Source organism: Bubalus bubalis, chromosome 11 (genome assembly GCF_019923935.1).
Source record: "Bubalus bubalis isolate 160015118507 breed Murrah chromosome 11, NDDB_SH_1, whole genome shotgun sequence".
In the NCBI taxonomy this organism is placed as follows: Eukaryota; Metazoa; Chordata; class Mammalia; order Artiodactyla; family Bovidae; genus Bubalus; species Bubalus bubalis.
The window spans coordinates 15,798,724-15,822,531 of NC_059167.1; the positions used below are offsets into that span (position 1 = coordinate 15,798,724).

A 23,808-nucleotide genomic window follows, 5' to 3' on the forward strand; every position below is an offset into this window, starting at 1 on the left:
GAGGAAACTGCAACCCACTCCAGTATTCGTGCCTGAAAAATCCCATGGACAGAGGAGCCTGGGGGCTACTGTCCAACAGGTCGCAAAAAGTCAGACATGATTGAGCGACTAAGCAGAACACAACACAGCGTAATTAAATAAATTATATTAAAAACAAAGGTAATACTCAAAACTTGCCACTTTCTAAGTTTTATTGCATTTTACTTTACCTATGCTTATGAACTTATTTACATCCAATGGACTGTGCGTTTAGTCACTCAGTCGTGTCTGACTCTTTGCGACCCCATGGACTTAACTTTCCCCTATGGAGCCCGCCAGGCTCCTCTGTCCATGGAATTCTCCAGGCAAGAATATTGGAGCGGGTTGCCACTTCCTCCTCCATCCAAAGGACTGGTGAGATGGAAATATGATATGCTGTGTGCTACTGTTCATCTCGTCCCAGTTTTGTGGTCACTGGTGTCATGCTGGGAGCTTGAAACCAGCCATGGCAGGAGTATGTGTGTGTTCAATCACTGTAGCCCACCAGGATCCTCTGTCCATGGAATTTTCTTAGCAAGAATACTGGAGTGGGTTGCCATTTCCTCCTCCAGGGAATCTTCCTGACTCAGGGATCGGACGCGAGTCTCTTGGGTCTCCTGCATTGGCAGGCGGAATCTTTACCACTGCACCACCTAGGAACTCTACCCAATGAGGACTTTGCCCCCTCCCCACCCCGGAGAGCTGGTTGTTAAATAAGTACATCTCTGTTTATTAGTCACGTGACCTCTGTTAGCTATTTAACTTCCCAAGGCTTCAATTTCTTTCCCTGGAAAAGGGTAACGATCACAGTGTCTCCTCGTAGAAATGCTGAAGACTGACTAAAGCATTGCAGGGAAAACAGCACAAAGCCTGGCTCTCGGCAAACACGCACATTAATTATGGATCCCATTTTCCTGTAAGAAGGACTTCTTTTTCCAATCTCACACCTGCTATACTATAAACAACAGCAAGTTTAACAAGGCAGAGACAGCAGACAGGACAGTTACTCCTGGGATTAATGAATCCCACCCCACTCCACCCCTGCCCTCTTTCCTGCTCTATGTTTAGCTAAAAGGAACCCTGGTTAGAATAGTTTTTTAAAAAAAATCAGGGAGGCAGGACTTCCCTGGTGGTCCAGTGATTAAGAATCCACCTGCCAATGCAGGGCACACAGGTTTGACCCCTGGTCCAGGACGATCCCGCAGGCCATGGGGCAACTAAGCCCATGTGCCACAGCTACTGAAGCCCAAATGCTCTGGAGCCCGTGCGCTGCAACAAGAGAAGCCACGGTGATGAGAAGCCTGCGTGCCGCAATGAGAGGAAGCCCACAAGCAGCAACAAAGCCCCAGTGCAGCCCAAAATTAAATAAAATAAATAAATAAAATTAGGCAGGCAAAGGGACTAGGTTTGGGTACCACCTAAGAAGTCCGATGCGCTGTGTTAAGCTTAAGGAGCGAATGCCAATGTAATGGAACACTCTGACTAAGCAAGAGAAAAGAACTGAGACATCAGGGTTCCAATTTATCCGCATTAAAAGAATTCTTCCCACTCTCTCTTTCTCCGCATGAAAACTGCTTGGGCTAAGACTGACTGCTGTTTTCAGGAGAATGGATGAAAGATATGGTGGCAGAATTAAGCAAGGAATGAGAAAGAGCTCAAAAGAGCCACAGAAAGCCTGGGGACAGAGATGAACAGGGAGAGGGGTAACAGAGCAATAGCCTACTACAGATAGCGTTTTTCTAATTCTACTGACAGTCTGGCATCTCACATCTCATCCAACCTCATTGCTGGGATGTGTTCAGCCACTTTTACCTATTTTCCCTGTTGACATGGATAGAAAATTGAGCAATTACCCTTAAACTCAGAGCTCTCAGATCATCCAGATTGTTACACTTGCAGAATTAAGTCCCCAATTGCCCCTGGCTAAAAGTGGCTCAACCCCGCCTGTCCTTTAGGAATTACACTTTTGGGTTGGCCATAGGATTTATTATTCCTGAGGTTCTGAGGTATTTGATTCTGTCAAAACTGGACCCCAGGATACAAAGAGTGCCACCCTCTCCAGTGAGAAGGCGGCATGCCCCAGAGGCGTGGGAGCTGCCAGGAAGAGTTATTGAAAATTCCACCTGCAGTCCTGGATGACGCCAAGATGCGATGGTTACATCCAAAAGAGCTAATTCTTTTTTTCAAAGCTCCTGTTTTCAGAGACTTTCCACTTTTTAAACCAAGTTCTTTCCTAAATTGAATTTACCTGGGAGATAAGCTTTTTGAAAGTTGAGTCCGTATCTAATTGTGTTTTCAGAGATTCTCTCAATCTGAAGACTGTTCATCTTTTCTAAAGACAAAGAGTTCTTCTCTCCCATTTGTGTGCTGCTCAATGTTTCAAGTTTTACTATTCATCGGAGTTCACTTTCTGAGAGCTGGATTTTAGAGCTCGAACAGCCCTGGGAATTCTATTCTCTGATGCTTCTGGTGTCAGAGAGGTGACTGGACTCTGTGCCTGCTGGCTCCTCTACCAGGGTTCCCCCACCCCCCAGCACCCACCCCGCTTTTGCTGGCAACTTCTGCATGTCTCTCAAGTTTTGACGTTTGAAAGCCATTTCTTCAGAGAGGTCCTCCCTCCTCACCCAACCCAAATCAGGTCTCCCCGTCATTCTCTTTCATGGCACCCGAGTCTTCCTTCAGCGGACTCGACTACAATCTGTCCATACTCATTTAATGTGTGATTATTGGCTTAGTATCCCCTTCCCCGACTAGACTGTAAGCTGCATGAGGGTAAGGACTGAGAATGTCTTCTTGTACACCATCATGCCCCCAGTGCCAGCCCCAAGCATCGTGCATAGTAGGTATTCAACAAATGGTGGTTAAAGAAATGAATAAATGAATTACCTGCCCAGTATCACCTGTAGAGACTGGATCCAATTCTATTCCAGATCTGATGTTTTCTCTAACACCATGAAACCTTCCATGACAGAAGTCTAGAGGTCTTAAGGCAAACTAAAAACTTGATTCTAAGAATAGGGATGGATAATTAAGCCACTAAAAGGAAGGTCAGCCATCCTACAATTTGGGGACCCTGAGATCATTTGGGGGCTCTGGCTGTCCATTACAGGGCTTTCCCCATGGCTCAGCGGTAAAGAACCCAACTGCAATGCAGGAGATGCAGGAGACACAGGCTCTATCCCTGGGTCGGGAAGATCCCCTGGAGGAGGGCATGGTAACCCACTTCAGTATTCTTTCTGGGAACATCCCATGGACAGAGGTGCCTGGCGGGCTACAGTCCACAGGGTCACAAAGAGCTGGACATGACTGAGCAACTGAGCACAGAGCTGTCTACTATTCTCAGCTCTTCTCGACAACCACGAATCCCACCTTCCCTGAAGCACTTTATCGGTTCTAGCTGCAAGCCTACCCAGAATCAGCAAATTAGATGATTGGCAATCTGCAAACTTCACAGAAGCCAGTTTACACGAGGATGTTGAATACGCGTAGTTGAGAATGGCCCAGAATCAGGGCTTAGATCTGCAGAACCAGCTTCTCTCCTGGTGACGGCGAACTCCTCATTCATCCTCCAAGCGGAGTCACTCCTGATGCCAGGTGGCTTACCGTGGAAGGCTGTGCCTGTTTCTCTGCCTAACCTAATCCTATCTAGCCTACAGGACCCGAGTAAGTTCTACTTTCTTCTTGAAGGGCCGGCAGCCCACGCTTCAAAGCACTTAGCAAGGAAATCACTAATATAACAATAACCACTTGTTAACTCTGCCACTCACTACACTGCTACTTTAGTTACTTAATCCTTGTCTGGATTTTCATTTTTCATGTTTTGTCTCCTCAACAAAGTTCAGTGTCCCTTTAGAGCAGAGCCCTCCAAGGTTTTATGTTGTTGTTTGCTGTTGTTCAGTTGCTCAGCTGTGTCATGACACTTGGTGACCCCATGGACTGCAGCACGCCAGGCTTCCCCGTCCTTCACTATCTCCTGGAGTTTGCTCAAACTCATGTCCATTGAGTCAGTGATACTATCCAACCATCTCATCCTCTGTCACCCTCTTCTCCTCCTGCCCTCAATCCTTCTGAGCACAAGGGTCTTTTCTAGTGAGTCGGCTTGTCGCATCAGGTGGCCAAAGTATTGGAGCTTCAGCATCAGTCCTTCCAAAGAATATTCAAGGTTGATTTCCTTTAGGATTGATTGGTTTGATTTTCTTGTTGTCCAAGGGACTCTCAAGAGTCTTCTCCATCACCACAATTCAAAAGCAGCAATTCTTCGGTGCTCGGCCTTCTTTATGGTCCAAATCTCACATCCATACATGACTACTAGAAAAATCATAGCTTTGACTATACAGACCTTTGTCAGCAAAGTGGTATCTCTGCTTTTTAATACACTGTCTAGGTTTGTCAGAGCTTTTCTTCCAAGGAGTGAGCATCTTTTAATTTCATGGCTGCAGTCACTGTCCACAGTGATTCTGAAGCTCAAGAAAATAAATCAGTCATGGTTTCCTCTCTTCCCCCATCTATTTGCCATGAAGTGATGGGACTGAATGTGTCATGATCTTAGTTTTTTGAATGTTGAGTTTTAAAACAGTTTTTTCACTCTCCTCTTTCACTTTCATCAAGAGGCTCTTTAATTCCTCTTTGCTTTCTGCCATTAGGGTGGTATCATCTGTATATCTGAGGTTGTTGATATTTCTCCCAGGAACCTTGATTCCAGCTTGTGATTTATCCAGCCTGGCATTTCACATGATGTATTCTGCATATAAGTTAAATAAGCATGGTGACAATATACAGCCTTGACATACTCCTTTCCCAATTTTGAACCAGTCCATTGTTCCATGTCCAGTTATAACTGTTGCCTCTTGACCTGCAAACAGGTTTCTGAGGAAACAGGTAAGGTGATCTGCTATTCCCAACTCTTTATGAGTTTTCCACAGTTTGTTGTGGTCCACACAGTCAAAGGCTTTAGTGTAGTCAATGAAGCAGAACAGATGTATCTCTGGAATTCCCTTGCTTTTCTATGATCCAGTGGATGTTGGCAAGGTCTTACAAAGGATTTACAAATCGCTTCCTAAAGGCCTACTCCAACTTGATGATGCATTTTGTTCTGTTCGTACAGTGACATTTAAAACTTGTCATTATTTAAAATATGAATTTGACAACTTTCAGGTCATGCCATCTCCCCTCCAAGCTCACCACAGGCCTCACCATTCTTTATGGTCAAACATGCCTGCTGTTTCAAGTGTTTATATTATCTGCCGAGCCCCTAGAAACATTTGAGTTCACAGCCTGCCTTGGTCTTGCAAACAGTCCCTCTGCAGTACACTCTGGTTAACCAACAGATCCCCACACCACCTCTGCACAGGACTTACTCTCTGCTTCTCATTCAAAAAACACGTCTCATCCCAATAGCTCCTTCCTTTCTCTGTTTTTCTGTTCTCTTCCCTCAGAAGCCTGAGGGAAACATCAATAAACAAGAGGATGTGTTTCTCTTCTCTCCCTCAGCTTCTTCCCCAGGGAAGGAGGAGCAGCACCATGTATCAAGAGAGATCTAGGACTTCTCTGGCGCTCCAGTGGTCAAAACTCCATGCTTCCAATATAGCGGATGCAGGTTTAATCCCTGATCTGGAAAGTAAGTGAGTGAGTTAAGAGCATGAAGAGGAGGGAATAAAGGAGGAAACAGAGCTGGACTCCATCTTAGGCCAGGCTGTGAACATTAGGCTACAGGCTTGGTCACCCTCCCAATGGACTCTGAACTTTGTGCCTGGTGTCTATAGAAATGGCATACCCAAGGAAAACCAGACCCCTGGATAAAAGCACCTCAGGATTTGTACTTGGACTCTCCCTTGCCTAAAAGAATATGCTAATTATCTCTGTAACAAAATGGTAAATTCCATTATGTTTATCAGGATATGACCCCAGGCCTATTGATAAATATCCACTGTTTATCTAGTCTTGTGACACATGAATCATGCGTTAACTTTGATCCTATCTCTCTTTTACCTTGTCCAGACTAGTTTCAAGGAATTTGGGGAGGTGGGTTTGAGCAAGTACACTTAGGGTATATGAGGCTTCCCTGGTGGCTCAGACGGTAGAACGTTTGCCTGCAATGCGAGAGACCCAGGTTCAATCCCTGGGTTGGGAAGATCCCTTGGAGAAGGAAATGGCAACCCACTCCAGTACTCTTGCCTGGAACATTCCGTGGACTGAGAAGCCTGGTGGGCTCCGCAGGGGTCGCAAAGAGTTGGACACAACTGAGCAACTTCGCTTCTCTGGAAAGTAAGATCCCACATGCTGCCCAGTACAGCCAAAAAAAATAAAAGCAGAAACATCTTTTGAAGAGTGATGTAGGGAGGCTGAATGATGAGAAATATATCTCAAGAGACATGGCTCCTCAAAGTCTACATAAAAGAGGAGGAGGAAAGAAGGCCGGGCATGTCTCACTAGACCAGAGAATCCTGGAGGGCAGGGACTGTCTCACTCACCACCATTTCCGAGACCTGGAGCAGCACTGCCTACAGGAGACGTTTCATGAAGACCCCCTGGCTTTCCTCGGTGAAGGTTCATCTCCAAGATGCTCAGAGGAGGCCCTGGACCTTGGCTCCTCACTTCTATTCCTGGTAAATTCATCTTCTCCTTTGAGATGGCTCGTCAATCACACAGCCCTACCAAGTACAGGAAGAGGAGTAGCCCCTTCCCAGGTGAGAATACACCTCACTGACGACCTCAAAGAACCCAGATGTGATTTTACTTTTTTAATTAAAAAAATGTATTTATTTATTGGGCTGGGCTGTGCTGGGTCTTGGCTGCTGCGTGGGTTTTTCTTTAGTTGCGGGGAGCGGGGGCTGTTCTCTGGTTGCTGTGTGCAGCGTTCTCAGTGCGGTGGCTTCTCCTGCTGTGGCGCACGGGGTCGAGGGTGTGCAGGCTTCAGCAGTGGCAGCACGTGGGCTCCGAGGTTGCAACTCCCAGGCTCTAGAGCACAGTCACATGGCCTTAGCTGCTCTGAGGCATGTGGGATCTTCCCAAACCAGGGATCGAATCCATGTCTCCTGCATTGGCAGGCAGCTTCTTGAACACTGAGCCACCAGAGAAGCCCCCAGATGTGATTTTATTAAGGGAACCAGTAGGTTTCCTCACAGGTGCCCAGAGATCTGTTTAACATCATTGCCGAATGAGCATCCATGTCCATGTCCAGGTTCAGGGCAATCATTCATGGAGTTTCCCCACCCACTGGTTATTCTAAGTTCAAAAGAGCAGGCTTAACTAGCCAACCAAGTAATTCTCTGAGCAAAGATAATTCTAGAGACTAGTTATATGTAACATATGATTCCTACTGCAAAATGGATTCTAAACATTCACATACGGTGAAATGGACTAAGTCGAGTGTGAAGTGTAACATATGAACTGATTTTCCATTAAAGGACTCAGGGATAACCGCATGGAAAACAGATTTATGCCAGGGCAGAGACATACCTCCTAGAAGGTAACATCAAGTGTACTCTGACAAGAAAGGCTTTTTTTGCTTCAAAGTCCTGGAGCCAAAATAAAGGTCAAATCACAAATTTCACATTCCAAGTTTATGAAAGGGAAAAGAACACCAGAGGTATTCTCCGAAAGCAGCAACTTTCTTCTCTCCTTCCTTAATGCAATTGCATCAAGCATCCTATCAATCATGCCAGCACTGTGTCTTACACACTGGGGAGCTAACACTTACACAACCGACCTATGCAAGGAGATGCCAACACAGCAGAGGGTCGTGCTATTTGTTACAGCGTAGAGGCCAAGAGCAAGGACTCTGGGGCCAAGATATGCGTTCAAATCCTGGTGCTGGGCTGCGTTGTGCTAGCAACACATGGTGAACACAGCTGCCTTCCAAACCCTGGTGTTGTCACTTACTAGTTGTGTGACCTTTGGCAAAGTTGCCTTTCTTTGCCCTAGCCTCCCCATCCTTAAAATGGGGATGATGACCAATTAAAATGTCCCTTAACAAGTGAATAGATAACCAAGATAACCAAAAATGTGCTATGTACCCATGCAATGGAATATTATCAATAAAAATGAACTGGCTAATGATACACGCAACCAGCTGGATGGATCTCAAAATCATTCTAATGAGTGAAAAGAGTCAAACACAAAAGCATACATATGTATGATTCAGTGTCTAAAATTCTAGAAACTACAAACCACTCTATCATGACAAAAAAAAAAAAGAGATCACAGTTGCCTAGAGACAGGGGCAGAGGGAGGATGGACTGAAGAGAGTGAGAGCAACTTCTGGGCGTGATGGGAACGTTCTGCACATTGATGGTGGTGGAGGTTTCACTGGGTATACACAGCTGTAAAAATTCACACTGTGCACTTCGAATGAATGCAGTCTATCATATGCAAATCAGACCTCAATAAAACTGATATTAAAAAAAAAAAGTCTCCCACAGATTTGTTTTGAGAATTAGATGAGAAAAAAATGTGCAACACCAGGCCTGATGGCTGGCACATGGAAATGTTTGGTAATGCTGGTGACGGCCACGGCACGAGGACAGCGAGCGCGCGCCCCTGGGAGTCAGAGGACCCGAGTGCCTGTTCAGCCTGATGATTCCGTATAATAATGCCTAGGCCTCAGCCTCTCAACATGTCAAACAGCAGGCCTGGGCAACATGGCGTATCGAGACGCCAAAAGCTGCAACAAGTTGATTCTAATGCAATGACGCCACAATTGCGACCAGCATCGCCTTCTAACGATGCATGTGTGTGTATGTAAACGTCAGTATTCAGAGGGTTTTGCTGTGATATAGTTACTCCTTGAAATGGAGCATTTTCACACAACTGAGGGCTTCCCTAAGCATCAGCCAGCAATGCAGGAGACCCGGGTTCGACTCCTGGGGTTGGGAAGATCCTTTAGATAAGGGAATGGCAACCCACTCCAGTATTCTTGCCTGGAGAATTCCATGGACAGAGGAGCCTGGTGGGCTACAGTCCATGGGTCTGCAAAGAGTCGGATACGACTGAGTGACTAACACTTTCTTTTCCTCCGAATTGAAAAAAAATGGAGAAGGTAGGATTTCATAAGTCCGTTGAGGGGAGTTGAAAACAAGTCCAAGCTAGGGTGGGAAAAGGTGTGAAGAGTTCCAGTTAAGTAAACCCTCTGCAGATCAGGAATTCAGCGAGCACCCCAGCGTCATCAGCATCACAGTTTCCAAGCACACTGTACCTTGACCACCTGGTAGGGATCCTGCCTCCTTGAGCCCATTGGCACACCCTCCTGGTTGCTATGCAGCCCTGTGTAACCGACGGCTGAAGCAGCAGAGCCTCCGAGGCCAGGCCGACCCAAAGTGTGGGAGAAGCCGCCAATCGGCAAGCATCACAGCTGTGGCCTTAGTGGCGGCAGAGGACGTCCCGGAACACGTCTGGGAAGACAGACTTCCGGGGAAAGAAGCGCAGGGTACCTTGTTGACCAGCGCCACCGGGAATTAATAGCGGGTGGAGTAGCTTGGCAGCTGAGACGAACTGAGTGAGAAGAGCTGAGGCAGAATATCTAGCAAAAATAAATGACCTTGTCGATGAGAGAGAATGGAAAAGCAATCAAAGGGCTGAAGAATGATAGAAGGCGACTCAGGGGCTCTTACTAACCCTTAGAGCGAGTGCAGACTCAATTCCTGACCTCTAGTGACTACCTTTCTACCTTTATACCCCTTTGGGATGAGATGAGACGGAAGTACTTGTGTGCACGACTCCCTCTCCAGTCCTCAGTCCTGGCTTTGGAGGCATCACAGCAAGGCTGTCAAACGTCAGTGTGCAAAATATTTATCTGGGGAGCTTACTTAAATTAATGTAGATTCCCTGGGCCCCAATCCCAGCTTCTACTTTGCCAGTGGCCTGGGAATCTGTATTTTTAAACTTTTCATTTTCTTCTGGGGTGTAGCCAATTGACAATGTCGGGATGGGTTTCAGGTGAACAGCAAAGGGACTCAGCCATACATATGCATGTATCCATTCTCCCCCAGGGCTTCCCCAGGTTGAGATGGTAAAAAATCTGCCTGCAATGTGCGAGACCTGGATTCGGTCCCTGGTTGGGGAAGATCCCCTGGAGAAGGGAACAGCTACCCACTCCAGTATTCTAGCCTGGAGAATTCCATGGACAGAGGAGCCTGGTGGGCTACAGTTCATGGGGTCACAAAGAGCTGGACACGACTGAACAACTAAGCACTAAGCACATTCTCCCCCAAAAGCCCCCTCCCACCCAGGCCGGCACTTAACATTGAGCAGAGTTCCCTGTGCTATGCAGTAGGCCCTTGTTGTTTATTCATTTTAAATACAGCAGTGTGCACACATTCATCCCCAACTCTGTGAATCTGTATTTTAATCACCCTCCTAGCATATTTCACAATTGTCCTATATGACTCTCACACTAATCCTGTGCGGTAGCTATGGTACAGAGAATCATAGATGACATCTTTGACATAGATGATGACATAGAAGGAGAGATTCAATTCTCTCCTTTGCCTTACTAGTTACATGCAAAGGTTAATAGAAAGCTTTGGAACTCCACTTCTGGCCATGAGAGAGTAAGTGGTACCAGACTTGCCTTCCTGCTATAAACAATCAGAAAACTAGAAAAAATACAAGCTGCTTTCACACAGTGGAAAGAGGTAACACAGAACCGGGACCCCTGAGGGCAGGGAAATGAATGAAGTGGGCCCTGAAGTCACCCTAGCTTCTGCTTAGAGGTGCTTCCCGGGCACTGGTACAGGGTAGGGAACCCGAGTCGGGCACAGGGTGGAGTGGTGGGGTTGAGGAGACACAGGTCAATGTTTAGGTGGCTGGGATTTGAGAAACAACCTAAGTGTCCACTGATAGATGAATGGATACAGAAGACATGGTGTGTATATATATGTGTGTGTATACACACACACACACACACACATATAAGGCTTCCCAGGTGGCACTAGTGGTAAAGAACCCGCCTGCCAATGCAGGAGACTTAAGAGACACAGGGTTTGATCCCTGGGTCAGGAAGATCCCCTGGAGGAGGAAATGGCAACCCATTCCAGTATTCTTGCCTGGAGAATCCCATGGACAGAGAAGCTGGGTGGGCTACAGTCAAAGGGTCGCAGAGTCGGACATGACTGAAGCATCTTAGCGCACAGCACACACGTACACACACACACACACACACATATATATATGTATATATATATGTATGTGCATATATGTATGTGTATATGTATATATATATATGTGTGTGTGTGTGTGCTCATGCTGTGTGCTAAGTCGCTTACATATATATATATATGTAGGGCTTCCCAGGTGGTGCTAGTGGTAAAGAACCTGTCTGCCAATGCAGGAGATGCAGGAGACCCAGGTTCAATCCTTGGGTTGGGAAGATCTCCTGGAGAAGGAAATGGCAACCCACTTCAGGATTCTTGCCTGGAAAATCCCACAGACAGAGGAGCTTGGTGGACTATAGTCCATGGAGTTGCAAAGAGTCGGGCACGACTGAAGGGACTTAGCAGAGAATATATATATATACACACAAACATATAGATGTGTATATACATACATACACAGTGGAACGTTGCTCAGCCATGAAAAAATGAAATCTTGCTGCTTGTGACAACATGGATGGACCTGGAGGGTATTAGGCTTAAGTGAAATAAATCAGACAGAGGATGACAAATACCATATGACCTCACTTATGTGTGGAATCTAAAAAACAAAACAAACACAATACAGAAACAGACTTAAAACACACAGAGGACAAGCAGGTGGCCGCCAGAGCAGGGGGTGGGGTGAAATTGGGCAACAGCAATAAGAGGCACAAACTTCCGGTGATAATATACATAAACCACTGGGAAGTTACATACAGCATGAGGAATATGGTCAATAAAATCGTAGTAACTTGCATGGGGACAGATTTATCATGAGCTCATTAATGGGTGCAAACGTCAAATCAATACACGGCACACCTGACACCAGCAAAACACGGTACATCAACCACGCTTCACTTAAACCCAAAGAAACAACGGCCACAATGATCTGAATCTGACGAAAACCACAAATCCACAGACTCAAGATGTTCAAGCAGGATAAACCCAAAGTAACCCACAACAAGGCACATCACGACCAAATTGCTGAGAATAACAGATAAGGGAAAATAAGTCTTAAAAGCAGGACAAAAAGACAGTGCATACAGGGGAGCAGAGATAAGGAGGACCACTGGCTTCTCGGCAGACAAGCAAGCCAACGGACGATGAACCAAGTACCTCAAAGACTAAAAGGAAAAACCGAGGCATCAGCCCAGAATCCTTTATCTGGTGAAAAGTAAAGACATTTTTCAGATGAACAAGACCGAGAGAATTTCTTGCCAGAGGACCTGCTCTACAAAAAAATAAAACATTACATGAAGCGCTTCAGGCACAAGGAAAATGATACTAGATGGAAATTGAGTTCTACACAAAGGAACAGACTGAGGAAATGGTAAATATGTGAGTTAAAAAAGAGGCTTTGATCATTCAGGTCCTAAAGATAACCTCCCCTCTAGTAGGTTTCCTGCAAAAGGTACACACAAACTTTATCTCTTCGAGTTCTGAACACGGGCTTCAGCTGTGACACGGCTGCTAGCCACCGAAGCACTGTTTCTCCCTTATTTACAGCATCAGCCTTTAACCAACTATGTGCATGCACTAGAGATGCAAAGATAAACAAGACAAGGTGTCCACTATCAAGGAGCTTAGAGCCTGGTGGGAAGAACAACTGAGCCAATAAAGCGTTAAAGCATGACGGTCACTCAGCCCTGTGACCACAGGCAACTTCATCGCTCTGTACTTTAGTTTCCTCAAATATAAAAGTGGGATAATAACAGTACTACCTCATAGGGCTGCTGTGAAAATGAAATGCTTCAGCATCTATAAATTGGGAGAACTGTGCCTGAGACTAATAATAAAGAACCAATAAGTACCAGCTATTATTGCTGTGGGGGGTGGTCGTTACAATGGAGGTTTGCCCAGGAGGTTGTGGGCGCAGGGAGAAACAACACCTGAGTCAGAGACGGCGGGTGGGATGGCAAGGGAAGACAGTTCAGAGGAAGTGATGCTTCTGGCCGAGTGCTGAAGGACAAGGAGGGTTAATGGATAAGGAAGTGGGGAGGAACCCCAGGCAGGGGCAGCAGCACTCGGCCAGGCACAGAGACGCAACCCACAGGCCAGGACGAGGCCACAGGGTTGTGTCCAGTAAAGCCTGCAGCAAGTGGCACCTTGGCTGTAGCCCAGGAGATGCTCTGGAATGTCTCTGGAAGCCCTTCTGACTTCCTCCACGGGCATCTTACCTCCTCCGTCATCTGACCTATCCAGGCTCTGCTGTCTGAGGCGGTGGCTGTCACCAAAAAAGAAGGAAAAGAAAGGAGGAAGTGAGTTTCAAACACAGGAAGGAACAACCTATTATATTTTGACGGCTTCCATTCCTTTTCCTAGGTGAAAATGTCTCTGGACCCACCTTCCTCCACCAGCTTGGTCAGGCCTGCTTCGTCAGTTTGGTCTGCCGTGCAAAGCACACAAGCTGTACCATCCCACCAGCAGCATCACACGGACTGCGAAAGGATGCTCCTCCCGCCCTACCTGCACACTCCGTCTTGACCTAGAAACCTGCCTTCTTTCTCTTTGATATGTCTGGGGAGGAGGCTAGGATTAGAAGGCTGGTGTTCCTTCTGCCCATCTTCATCAATAAAGCAGAACCTAAGGGTCAGTCCTGTTGACACCTGAACGTACAATCTAAGACCCAGGGCGTGGGAGACAGGACATGGCCATCCATGACAGAGTCCAGCCCTTCAGCTGCAGAAGCAGCATTTGCTGAGCCCCTGACTATCGCTCTGATCTCCAGCCTGAGCCCAGCCCACTCCCTGCTGTCTATGTTCGGATGCTGCGTTCAACAAAGGCTGAGCTGATGAGGACCACACAGACCACATGGAGGACTAGGGTCACACAGGATGCTGTAAGAATACTGGAAACATACTCTTGTATTTCTTCAGAAGCCCTCCTTCGTGACCTGAAAGAGAGAGAGAGACAAAATTTATGAGAAACTGCTAGTCTCTGCACTGGCGTGGGACACTGGAGGGGTGTTTCAAAAGTAGGGTAAAATGAGAATAACTCAAGTGATCTATCTGTCTGGATTCCTCTTTATAGACCAAGGCCCACAACCGATGAGAGAGTGATGGTGATGCCTTCTTACGCCCTTTTCTCAGCATGTCGCCACATTAAGCTGTGGAGCTTGAGTGCTTAAATTGAAGGAGAAGCTCAAAACTCAAAAGCGGTGTGGATGATACCGTGCCTTCTTTTTCTTTCAACAATTAACTGATCAGTTTACAGGAGCACACTCTTAGGACGGAGGCCGTGGGTCTCGTTTGGAGCTGTTGTGCTAACACACGTAGCTCCCCGTGAGCAGAAGGGGAAGAACCAGCTGCGCAGTTCAGGCCTGACTTCTTGCCTCCCCCACGGGAAGGACCACAAGGCCCCGTGAGTGATGGTGGCCTGTTCACACGCTTATGTGAGGCCCGGGTTCTCCAACCTGAACGTGTGTATGGACCATCTGGGAAGCTTGTCAGACATGCAGATCGCTGGGCCCAGCAGTGAGAGATTTCTGGATCGGCTGTCTAGGGGAGGGGGAATACATCTTAACTTAAACAGTCGTCACCCTTTAGCCAATCTTACTTAGAAGACTTAAGACCAGCGTTTCTCAGAGGCTCAGCAGTGACCTGCTTGGATTAGAATTCCTGGGAATTTGAGCGTGCATTACACCAAGATTACTTTTCTGTATGTGTGACGATCTCTGTGATAAGAGAGTATTTGTTTTCTTTATGAAATCTTTTAAGTCAGAAATCAATCACCATGATCCATGCAGGCACAGGGTGATGGTGATGCCTTAATGGCCGGGAGGCAGGATGCCTAAGAAGTCCCTCCCCAGGAAAAGTGACCTCGGAACCAACCGGCACTTTCTGCAAAAATGCAAATAATTCTCCCCAAGAGGGGAAAGGTAAAGTAAACCCTGGGACCACTGCCTCTGACTGTCGTGGTGAAGTTGAATGCTATAAACCTGCTGTCCGAAGGAGCCGGTCCTCTGTCACCAGCGGCAGGAAGGCTTGTATGGAAACTGGGATCAGAGGAGAGGAACAGGCTTCAGGAAGGTGGTCGCCCAGGCCAGCACCTTCCCACTCTACAGAAGGGGCAGTGCCGTCTTTGGTTACCCTCAGGAGTTTTAATAGAATCGTTCTTTCTGAAGCCCTGTGCCGGGGGAAGCAGCAGCAGTAACTCGGTCGGAAGGAAACCATAATGATAAGGCTACTCTTCGGGGGAAGGCTGATTAATTGCCATTTATTCACTCATCATCTGAATCGGTGTAATTCCTGCTGAGCCCACGTCCTGCTCCGCCCCACTCTCAGGGTAGCCCAGTATCTTCCTGCATCTCGTTGCATCCCGCAGGGAAGGAGTTGGAACTAGAGACCACGGCCCCCAGAGATGGAGGGCGGGGATGTCCTCAGGTGGCATTCTGTCTGTCTGTCTGTCTCTCCATCTCTCCTGCCAGAAACAGCAGGTTCTGGGAGAGCCTTCTGCTCGGGAGATGGAAAGCCTAGTGGGAACCTGTATGGGGCCTCAGAGAAATGGCGTGAAACCCTGCCTGTAGAACAGTGGGCCACTTTCAGGCCATACCAAGCTTCAGGTAAGTTTGGGCCGTGCCACACCACTGATTATTTTGGTTTGGTTTCATTTTGTTCTGTTTTAACATGAATTTGGTGTCCAAATTGGTATATTTTGTACAAAAAAAAAAATCTGGATTTCTGAATTCTTCAAATATGAACACTGGCAATACTGCACTTACATTCCCTTAAGGAAAACTCGGGGAAGCTGGGCTGTGCCCAGTGCCCTCCCCACTGCAAGCCTGAGCTCTGCCCTCCTAGAACTGGAGGTCCCTACTAGTTGAGGCTGGGAAAAATTGAAGGCAGGAGGAGAAGGGGACAACAGAGGATGAGATGGTTGGATGGCATCACCAACTCAATGGACATGAGTCTGAGTGAACTCCGGGAGTTGGTGATGGACAGGGAGGCCTGGCGTGCAGTGCAGTCCATGGGGTTGCAAATAGTTGGACACAACTGAGCGACTGAACTGAACTGAACTAGCTCTTTATCACTGAGCCTGCGGTGCCGGCTTGAGGAAGCAAGTGAAGCATTTCCCGTAGCTGTGCAGCTACCAAAAGTGAGAAAGCAAAAGGCAGTGGGAAGCATGCTTCAGGAGAACAGGCAGAGGGTACATTTCTTTACAGAACTGTGACTATGCAAGTAACTTCTGTTCCTTGGTGATATAAGTCAAGGAGCTATTCTGAAACGATCCCCACTTCACAGAGTTACTATACCTGACCAGTCAGTCCCCAAAGGCACCTCGGGCCATGCAGTGACGTGAAGTCTAGCACAAGGATTTTCAAACCACAGGTCATGACCCATTAGTGAGCCGTGAAACCCATTTAGAGGATCACCAGCAGCCTTTCTTTTTTAATCTTTCTTTTTTTTTCAATAGCAAAGAATAGTGAAGAGGGTATATTGCAAATCGTAAAGATAAATATTATGTAAGTTTTTTTTTTTAGGTTTATATACGGATATACCCAGTCATGATGGAGAGTACATTTTTAAAATTGCTGGAGATAGGTTAAAAAAAAAAAACAACACGTGGTGTTCTATCACTGCCCATCAGGCAACCCAAGAAGGAAGGACGTGGGGCTGCAGTCCCGTCTCTCCCAGGCTGTGGGTGGGTGGAGGCTGACATAGGGGACAGCGGGTTCTGGGTCATCTTGTCCTTGCAGACACATTTCCGGGGACACGGTGTGAGCCGGTCCAAGCCTGAGGCAGGAGGACTGCAGAGAGGCGGCCAGCTCCGCCCCAGGCTCCCACAGAGGTGCTGTGAGAGGGTTTGGGAGCCTGGCAGTTATCATACTGAGGAGCCCACTGTATAGAGACACAGCATGCTTTGGGATCTTCAGAGACTCTCATGCCTATCAGCAGTCGTTCTGGAAAGGATGCAGCCGCAGGCTCCGGGAGCACTGTGTCACGCACAGACTGGGACCGTGGGCGTCGCGCCGTGCGCTTCTGTCCACGTCACAGAGCCGGTTGGTGGTGAGGCTGAAACGAGACTCCCCATCGCCCACCTTCCACCCCAGATTCCAAATATGCTGCCCTGAGCCCTTGCAAAGGCAGGTACCCACTGATTCTTAGCTGTCCCCTGGGCTCCCCGAACACTGCTTGGATTTACTGGGCTCGCATGTTTTCCATACTTACAGGAGACAACAGACAGCTCATTGAAAACTTGACAGAATCCTTTACATGAGGAGTTCTTAACCAGTGGACCACAAGAGAATCACCCCTGGGGAGCTTTTGCGGTGTCCACCCCAGGCCCCCCGAGGGAGTAATTTCTAGAAAAGGAACCTAGTCATGGATGTGAGAATCACCACTTGAAACCTTATGTCAGAGAGCAGGCTGAACTCGCTAGTTGCTAAGCAGCAGGAGGTAAGCCCTTTTGCCTCATCCTTCCGAGTTGCCTACTTTCTCCCCTGTGTGTTAATCGCTCAGTCGTGTCCAGCTCTTTGCGACCCCATGGACTGGAGCCCACCAGGCTGCTCTGTCCATGGAATTCTCCAGGCAAGAATCCTGGAGTGGGTAGCCATTCCCTTCTCCAGGGGATCTTCCCAACCCAGGGATTGAACCTGGGTCTCCTGCATTGCAGGCAGATTCTTTACCACCTGAGCCACCAGGGAAGCCCTTTCTCCTAACACAAGTGACAGGCTGAGGGGAGGAAGGAAACAGCCTCATGGACTGAAGGCTCCATTCCCGAGTGACCCTGAACTGGCGTTCTGAGACTCAGCTGGGATTCCCCGGTGTTCGTAAAAGCTCAGCAGGTGCCCTCCACCCGGGGAGGCCCAGAAGCAATTCAGGTCCGATTAGAGATGCTTGTTCAATATTCAAAATGTAAAACACAGAGGTTGCTGAACCAGCACTTTGAAAAGTTAATTAAATGCCAGGTTTCTTTTTAAGAGCTACTCCATCACTTGCTGATTGCTTTGGCCATTTTGCAGAATGAAGCTTTAACTCCGGACAATGAGAGTACATGTTCTCCCTCACCTCCCACCTTGGGGAGACAGGGTGACGGGAGTAAGGGCACCCTGGTCTCCTGCTCTGCAGCGAGGGATGGCTGGACCTGGTAGGCAACTTGCCAAGAAGGGAAACCACGGCCCTCTCTGTGTGCAGCTTTTCAAGTCACTAAGATCGCTCAGCTTCATGAGAAGTTGTCTGTTCTTTAAACACTGAGTTCCCAGGTGGAGACATCAAGGTTAGGGGCATTGTCTGGTTTTCCCTATTTTATTTTTATTTTGCTTATTTTTAAATTATTTTTATTTGTTTTTATCTTTTGGCTGTGCCACACAGCATGTGGGATCTTAGTTCCCTGAGTAGGGATTGAACCTGTGTCCGCTGCATTGGAAGAGAGGAGTCTTAACCACTGGACCAACAAAAAAGTCCCTTGGTTTTTCCCTACTTTTCTTTAAAGCCCAGTCCTTCAGCTCCACACTCAATCAGTCCCCTCCTGGTGTTCACCCCCACTTCTCTACCATCCACACACTGGGTGTTTCCTCCTCAGCTCCACACATTCACCCTCAATTCTCAGGGAAAAGACCCTTCCCAGGCCCTCACCCACACAGACCGGTAAAGCTGATGACTGACGACAGCAACAGTTACCATTTATAGGGCTTGCTGGGCGCTGCTGCTGCTGCTGCTAAGTCACTTCAGTCGTGTCCGACTCTGTGTGACCCCATAGACGGCAGCCCACCAGGCTCCCCCGTCCCTGGGTGCTAGGCACTCTTATTTATATATCCCTGTTATATAACACGATATAAGCATTACATTTTACCTTATTTATTTATCACATTACCTTCTTTAACGTGCTCCCTTTTATAGATGAGGAGCCTGGAGCTCAGAGAAGGAAAGTTAATCTGACTAAAGTCACCCAGCTAGAAAGTGATCGGGCCGGAATACAAATTCCAGTTCTTAACCCCTACGTGATACAGGCACGCAGGCGGCTCTGCTGACCAGGGGAAGGGCTCATTCTACATTCTGCTTGAAATTCAATTCATATTTTCCACGATAAGACGAGGATATAGACTGTAAGACTTCTGACTTAGAGCAGCACGACAGCTTTGTACCAGGGGGTAGTTAATGTTGGCTTAATTGTTCTGCGTCACTGTTCGTGTATTTTTATTTACAACCTGACAGCTCGCGTAATGGCAGAGAGGAGACCCCATCCAGCCAGGTCACCCTTCCCTCCGTGTCCTCGCCTTTCCAAACTTCCTCTGCTCAGATGCACTTCCTTTCTTTTGACATTTAGAGACCACGCTGACATGCACTGGGCATGATTTTGGTCAGCGGAGGACAAACTTGCCGGCTTCCAGCACATCTCCCCTGCAGCAACACAGAACCACAGCCCGATCCTGGATGCTTGGTTTCACCCTGGGGCTCAGCGGCAGAGAAGGACCTCAGTGTGAAAACCCTCCCGGCCTGTGCGGCCCATCTCCTCTGCCTGCCCTCCTGCGTCAGGCCGAAGGCCTCAGCTGCTGCCTATACGGGTCACGTGCTGAAGGGTGAAAGGCGGCTCTAATGTAGACATCATCTCAGTTAAAATGCTGCTCTCGAGTTTAATGGAATACCGCAGAGATCTAAATGGAGATAAAGCACCACGGCTCAGAGAACAGCCAGGATGCTATCTTTATGCGGCATGACAATGTTCAGTGGTTAATTAGACACCGTTAACCTATTTTAGCAGGGGACATAACTGGGATAAATGGGGGGAAGTGTCCTTGAAGTCTCTTAATATCCATAACACATATTGGACCCTAGACTCACCTCCCTGCTGCAAGACAGCACAGGCTTAAAATAGATCAAAGTGCTGGACATGGAAGCGCCCAGTGGAAGACACTCTACCGGCCCACCCTGCCTGGGCCACGGTCTCTAACCGGCGAGGGATGTGAAGGGTTTGGACAAGTGGTTACTAGTACAACTTGTGGCCCATGAGAGAAGCGCTAAAGCCCCCGTAAGGGGCTTACAGGGCTCCCATGATAAAAAGAAGAAACTCTGCAGCCAGGGACCAAATTCATAAATACTTAGCAAGGGCAAGAGCAGGAGTGAGAGACCAGCTGAAGTGAAGCTAAAGCTACCTTATATTTTCAAAACATATCACTTCTCTGGAGGAAAAGCAGGCAAAATACCACTTTCTTGCGAGGTTTTCAACTCTCATAATTCTTAAATGTCCAATAAAAATCTCACAAACCTCGCTGAGGTCAGTTTTACCAAGATGTGAGAGAGGGGAGGTCATTTGTCCCAGGTCATATAACACATCACCAGGACATCCAACATTGAGGCTCTACTTTATAAATTGTATGACCCAGCAAATGAGCCTTCACAGCAAAAACCCGAATCTGAGCAGACGAGAAATCTTCCATTGTAATCTCAGCTACCAGGTCCATTCAGCATCAGGCAGGGGACCACTAAAACTGGGGTCCATCTGCTCCAAGTGTCCCCACACCTACAATGCTGATTAACAACCAGATAGTTCTCATGAACTGAAGTTTTCTTCGGCTAAAAGATTTCTCTTCATTGAAAATCTCTCCTGAAAGTTGAAACCCCCTCTTTCCTCCTGGGTTCCTAATTCTTGCCATTCATGCATTTAGTGTCTAGTGTTTTTCTAGGTATTGTTCGTTTTCCTTTCTTTTTAAAAACAAACAAGAACTCCCCAGCACCCAAATTCTGGCACTTTGGAGTTTTAGATCACCTTAGAGTCCAGTTAGCTCTTATTGGCATTATCAGCAAACAAGGTGTCTAGTAGAAAGACGAAGAACAATCTCCAAATCCTATCTGTAGACTCCCAAGCCATACCAAGTGGAAGGGATAGGGAATTACAAGGCAATTCCTGGGCGAAGTCTGCCCCCTGATGGTCAGATTCAAAACAACATCTTTGTTCCGATTCAAACTCAAGCATTTATTTATCAGGAGGAAAAAAAAGATTGAAATATAGAGACAGTCTTAGTAGCTAAAAATAATTACGGGAACACATAATATGTATGTATATGCCTGATATGAATAAAGTAAAAAGTTGAAGAGTTCACACCTCTAGATCTTAGGTACCTTGAATGAACACTATTTTATTTAGAACAAATGGTGGGTGTTGGGATTTGTGGATCTTTTGCTCAGGATTTTACAATTTGGCTGCAGAAAAAGAACATTATAGAGATGGCAGTAATGCCTCCAGAAGTCTTACCCACCGCAGTGCCTGAAAGACTGTGGCCACCATCCCACCTGCGCATCTTGTAGGTGAGGAAATAAAGAGACCAGGAGATGCAAAACGACTTCATTACAGACCCAAGGCGAGCTGGACACACAGCTAGAACTAGAAACCAACATTCCCTCATCTACTGCTGCTTCTATTACGGCCCAGATTTAACAGAACAAGTGTGTTGATCACTCAATTGTATCTGACTCTTGTGACCTCATGGACTGTTGCTCGCCAGGCTCGTTGGTCCATGGGATTCTCCAGGCAAGAATACTGGAGTGCACAGCCATTCCCTTCTCCAGGGGATCTTCCCAACCCAGGGACTGAACCTGGGTCTCCTGCACTGCAGGCAGATTCTTTACCATCTGAGCTACCAGGGAAGCCCAAAAGAACAAGTGAGGTCAGAGCGAAATATCATGGTAGCACTAAAGACAGAACTAATCTTTCTGGTTGGGTGACGCTGGAGAGACTCCCTAGAAAACGTGCTTGAGACTGACAGAAAAGTCACAGGAGGAGAAAAACCTGAATAAAGGCAGGGGGCACAAAAGGGCCAGGTGTACTCAGAAAAGAGCAGGGGAGCCGGTGCGGCTGAGAAGGGTGGTGGCTGAGAATGAGAAGGGCGGAGGAACTGGCTGGACGTGCTGACAGACTGGAACAAGAAGCTCTTCCATGTAGGTATCAACCCCAGAAACACAGAAGCTGATACCGCTCAGGGATGGAAAGGGGGTGCTATACATTTTCACTGGGCTCCTTTTTTCCCCTTCAAGTTACTAAGACAATTGAGAGGGGGTACAATGAACAGTAGGCCACCTACCACATATCCGGCAACACAAAAGCAGCACGAAGGGTTAAGTGGAAGACACTCAGTCATCCTTCCTGCTGGAGAAGGATGGGGAGGAAAAATCTCTGGGAAGAAGTGCTGCCGAAAAATCCGCCACACTCAGATGCCACCCTCACGCAGTTTGCTGTAAGTGGACTTCCTGCAACTACTTTATACGTTGACTCCTTACTTTTACTTTAATTTACTTAAAAGAAAACTTTACATTCTCAATGGAAATTCTGCATTACCAACCATAGAGAAAGTAGTTACAAAAAAAACAATACAGCTTAAACAAAACACAAAATTTATTATAGCTACATATTGCTATTTGCCAAAGTCTGAGCCTATGGCATATTCCTCCTTTGTTAAAAAGGTAGATTAGCAAGGTATTAAGGAAATACTAGGTGCAAACTGAGACTTTCCCATTGATACAATTGGAGGGGGCTGAAAGCCGATGGGAGAGACAGTAACTTTGAGACTTGGGGCTGGTCTCTGGGAAATGTGGCCACAAGGACGAAAAGTGAAATGACACAGGACGTGGTAACCAAAGTAAGTGGAGATCACGGCTCCACAAGTCAGTTTTTGCTGTTGTTCAGTTGCTCAGTCACATCTGACTCTTTGTGACCCCATGGACTGCAGCACGCCAGGCCTCCCTGTCCTTCACCATCTCCCCGAGCTTGCCCAAACTCATGTCCATTGTGTCAGTGATGCCATCCAACCATCTCGTCCTCTGTCATCCCTTCTCCTGCCTTCTATCTTTTCCAGCATCAGGGTCTTTCCCAGTGAGTCGGCTCTTTGCATCAGTTGGCCAAAGTACTGGAGTTTCAGCTTCAGGATCAGTCCTTCCAATGAATCTTCAGGGTTGATTTCCTTTAGAATTGACTGGTTTGATCTCACTGCAGTCCAAGGAACTCTCAAGAGTCTTTTCCAGCACCACAGTTGAAAAAGCATCAATTCTTCAGTGCTTAGCCTTCTTTATGGTCTAATTCTCACATCCATACATGACTACTAGAAAAACCATAGCTTTGATTATATGGACCTTGGTTGGCAAAGTCAGGGGGCAAACTTTCATCAGTGCTTCTAAAAACCTTTATTTCAGTCCATTTTTTAAAAAACTAGAGATGATTTACACTGAATGATCAGGGTCTTTTACTTCTCCTAGAATTTTCTTCCATAATAAAGAAACCAGTGGAGACTTCCTTCTGGTCATTCACTAGTTGTTCTCTCTGTCTTTCCGTTGCATCCTGTGGTCCCCCACAGGCCCGCAATCACACTGGGACTCACCCAAGTGAGAAGCTACCCACAGGGAAGGTGGTGCAGTGGTACCTGCTGCTAGAGGTGGCCCCCCTCCACTGCCAACGTGCGAGGCCCTCCCGGGGCCTGGCAGGGTACTGTGTGGGGCAGCCTTCTGGAAGGCTCCGGATCCAACCCAGTGACTCCCTGGTACAGAACCGAGGACACTCTGGCACTTCTCAATATGGCCTCTTGTGCGATGACCGCTGTGAAACCAGGAGAAAGAGGCCTAGCCCCCAGTAACCAGCGGTGGTGAGGGAAGACGGGACAAAAAGTAAAACCACCAGCAGGCCCACCAGACCAGAAAAGAACCGAGCTTATATAAAAGGGGTTCTATTTCGTGTG

General features: G+C 47.3%; 1 protein-coding gene across 2 annotated transcripts in view; it reads right to left on the reverse strand.

The window, feature by feature from the left end:
- IFT43 (intraflagellar transport 43) overlaps window positions 1-23,808 on the reverse strand; it is a 107,028-nt gene that overhangs the window by 14,674 nt on the left and 68,546 nt on the right. For both annotated transcript variants that reach the window (XM_025295177.3, XM_006052857.4), the window contains 2 exons: window positions 14,008-14,040; window positions 13,325-13,371 (listed from right to left, as the gene is read on the reverse strand). In XM_025295177.3, coding sequence (XP_025150962.1) covers window positions 13,325-13,371; window positions 14,008-14,040 — 80 coding nt within the window. The remainder of the gene's footprint in view (window positions 1-13,324; window positions 13,372-14,007; window positions 14,041-23,808) is intronic.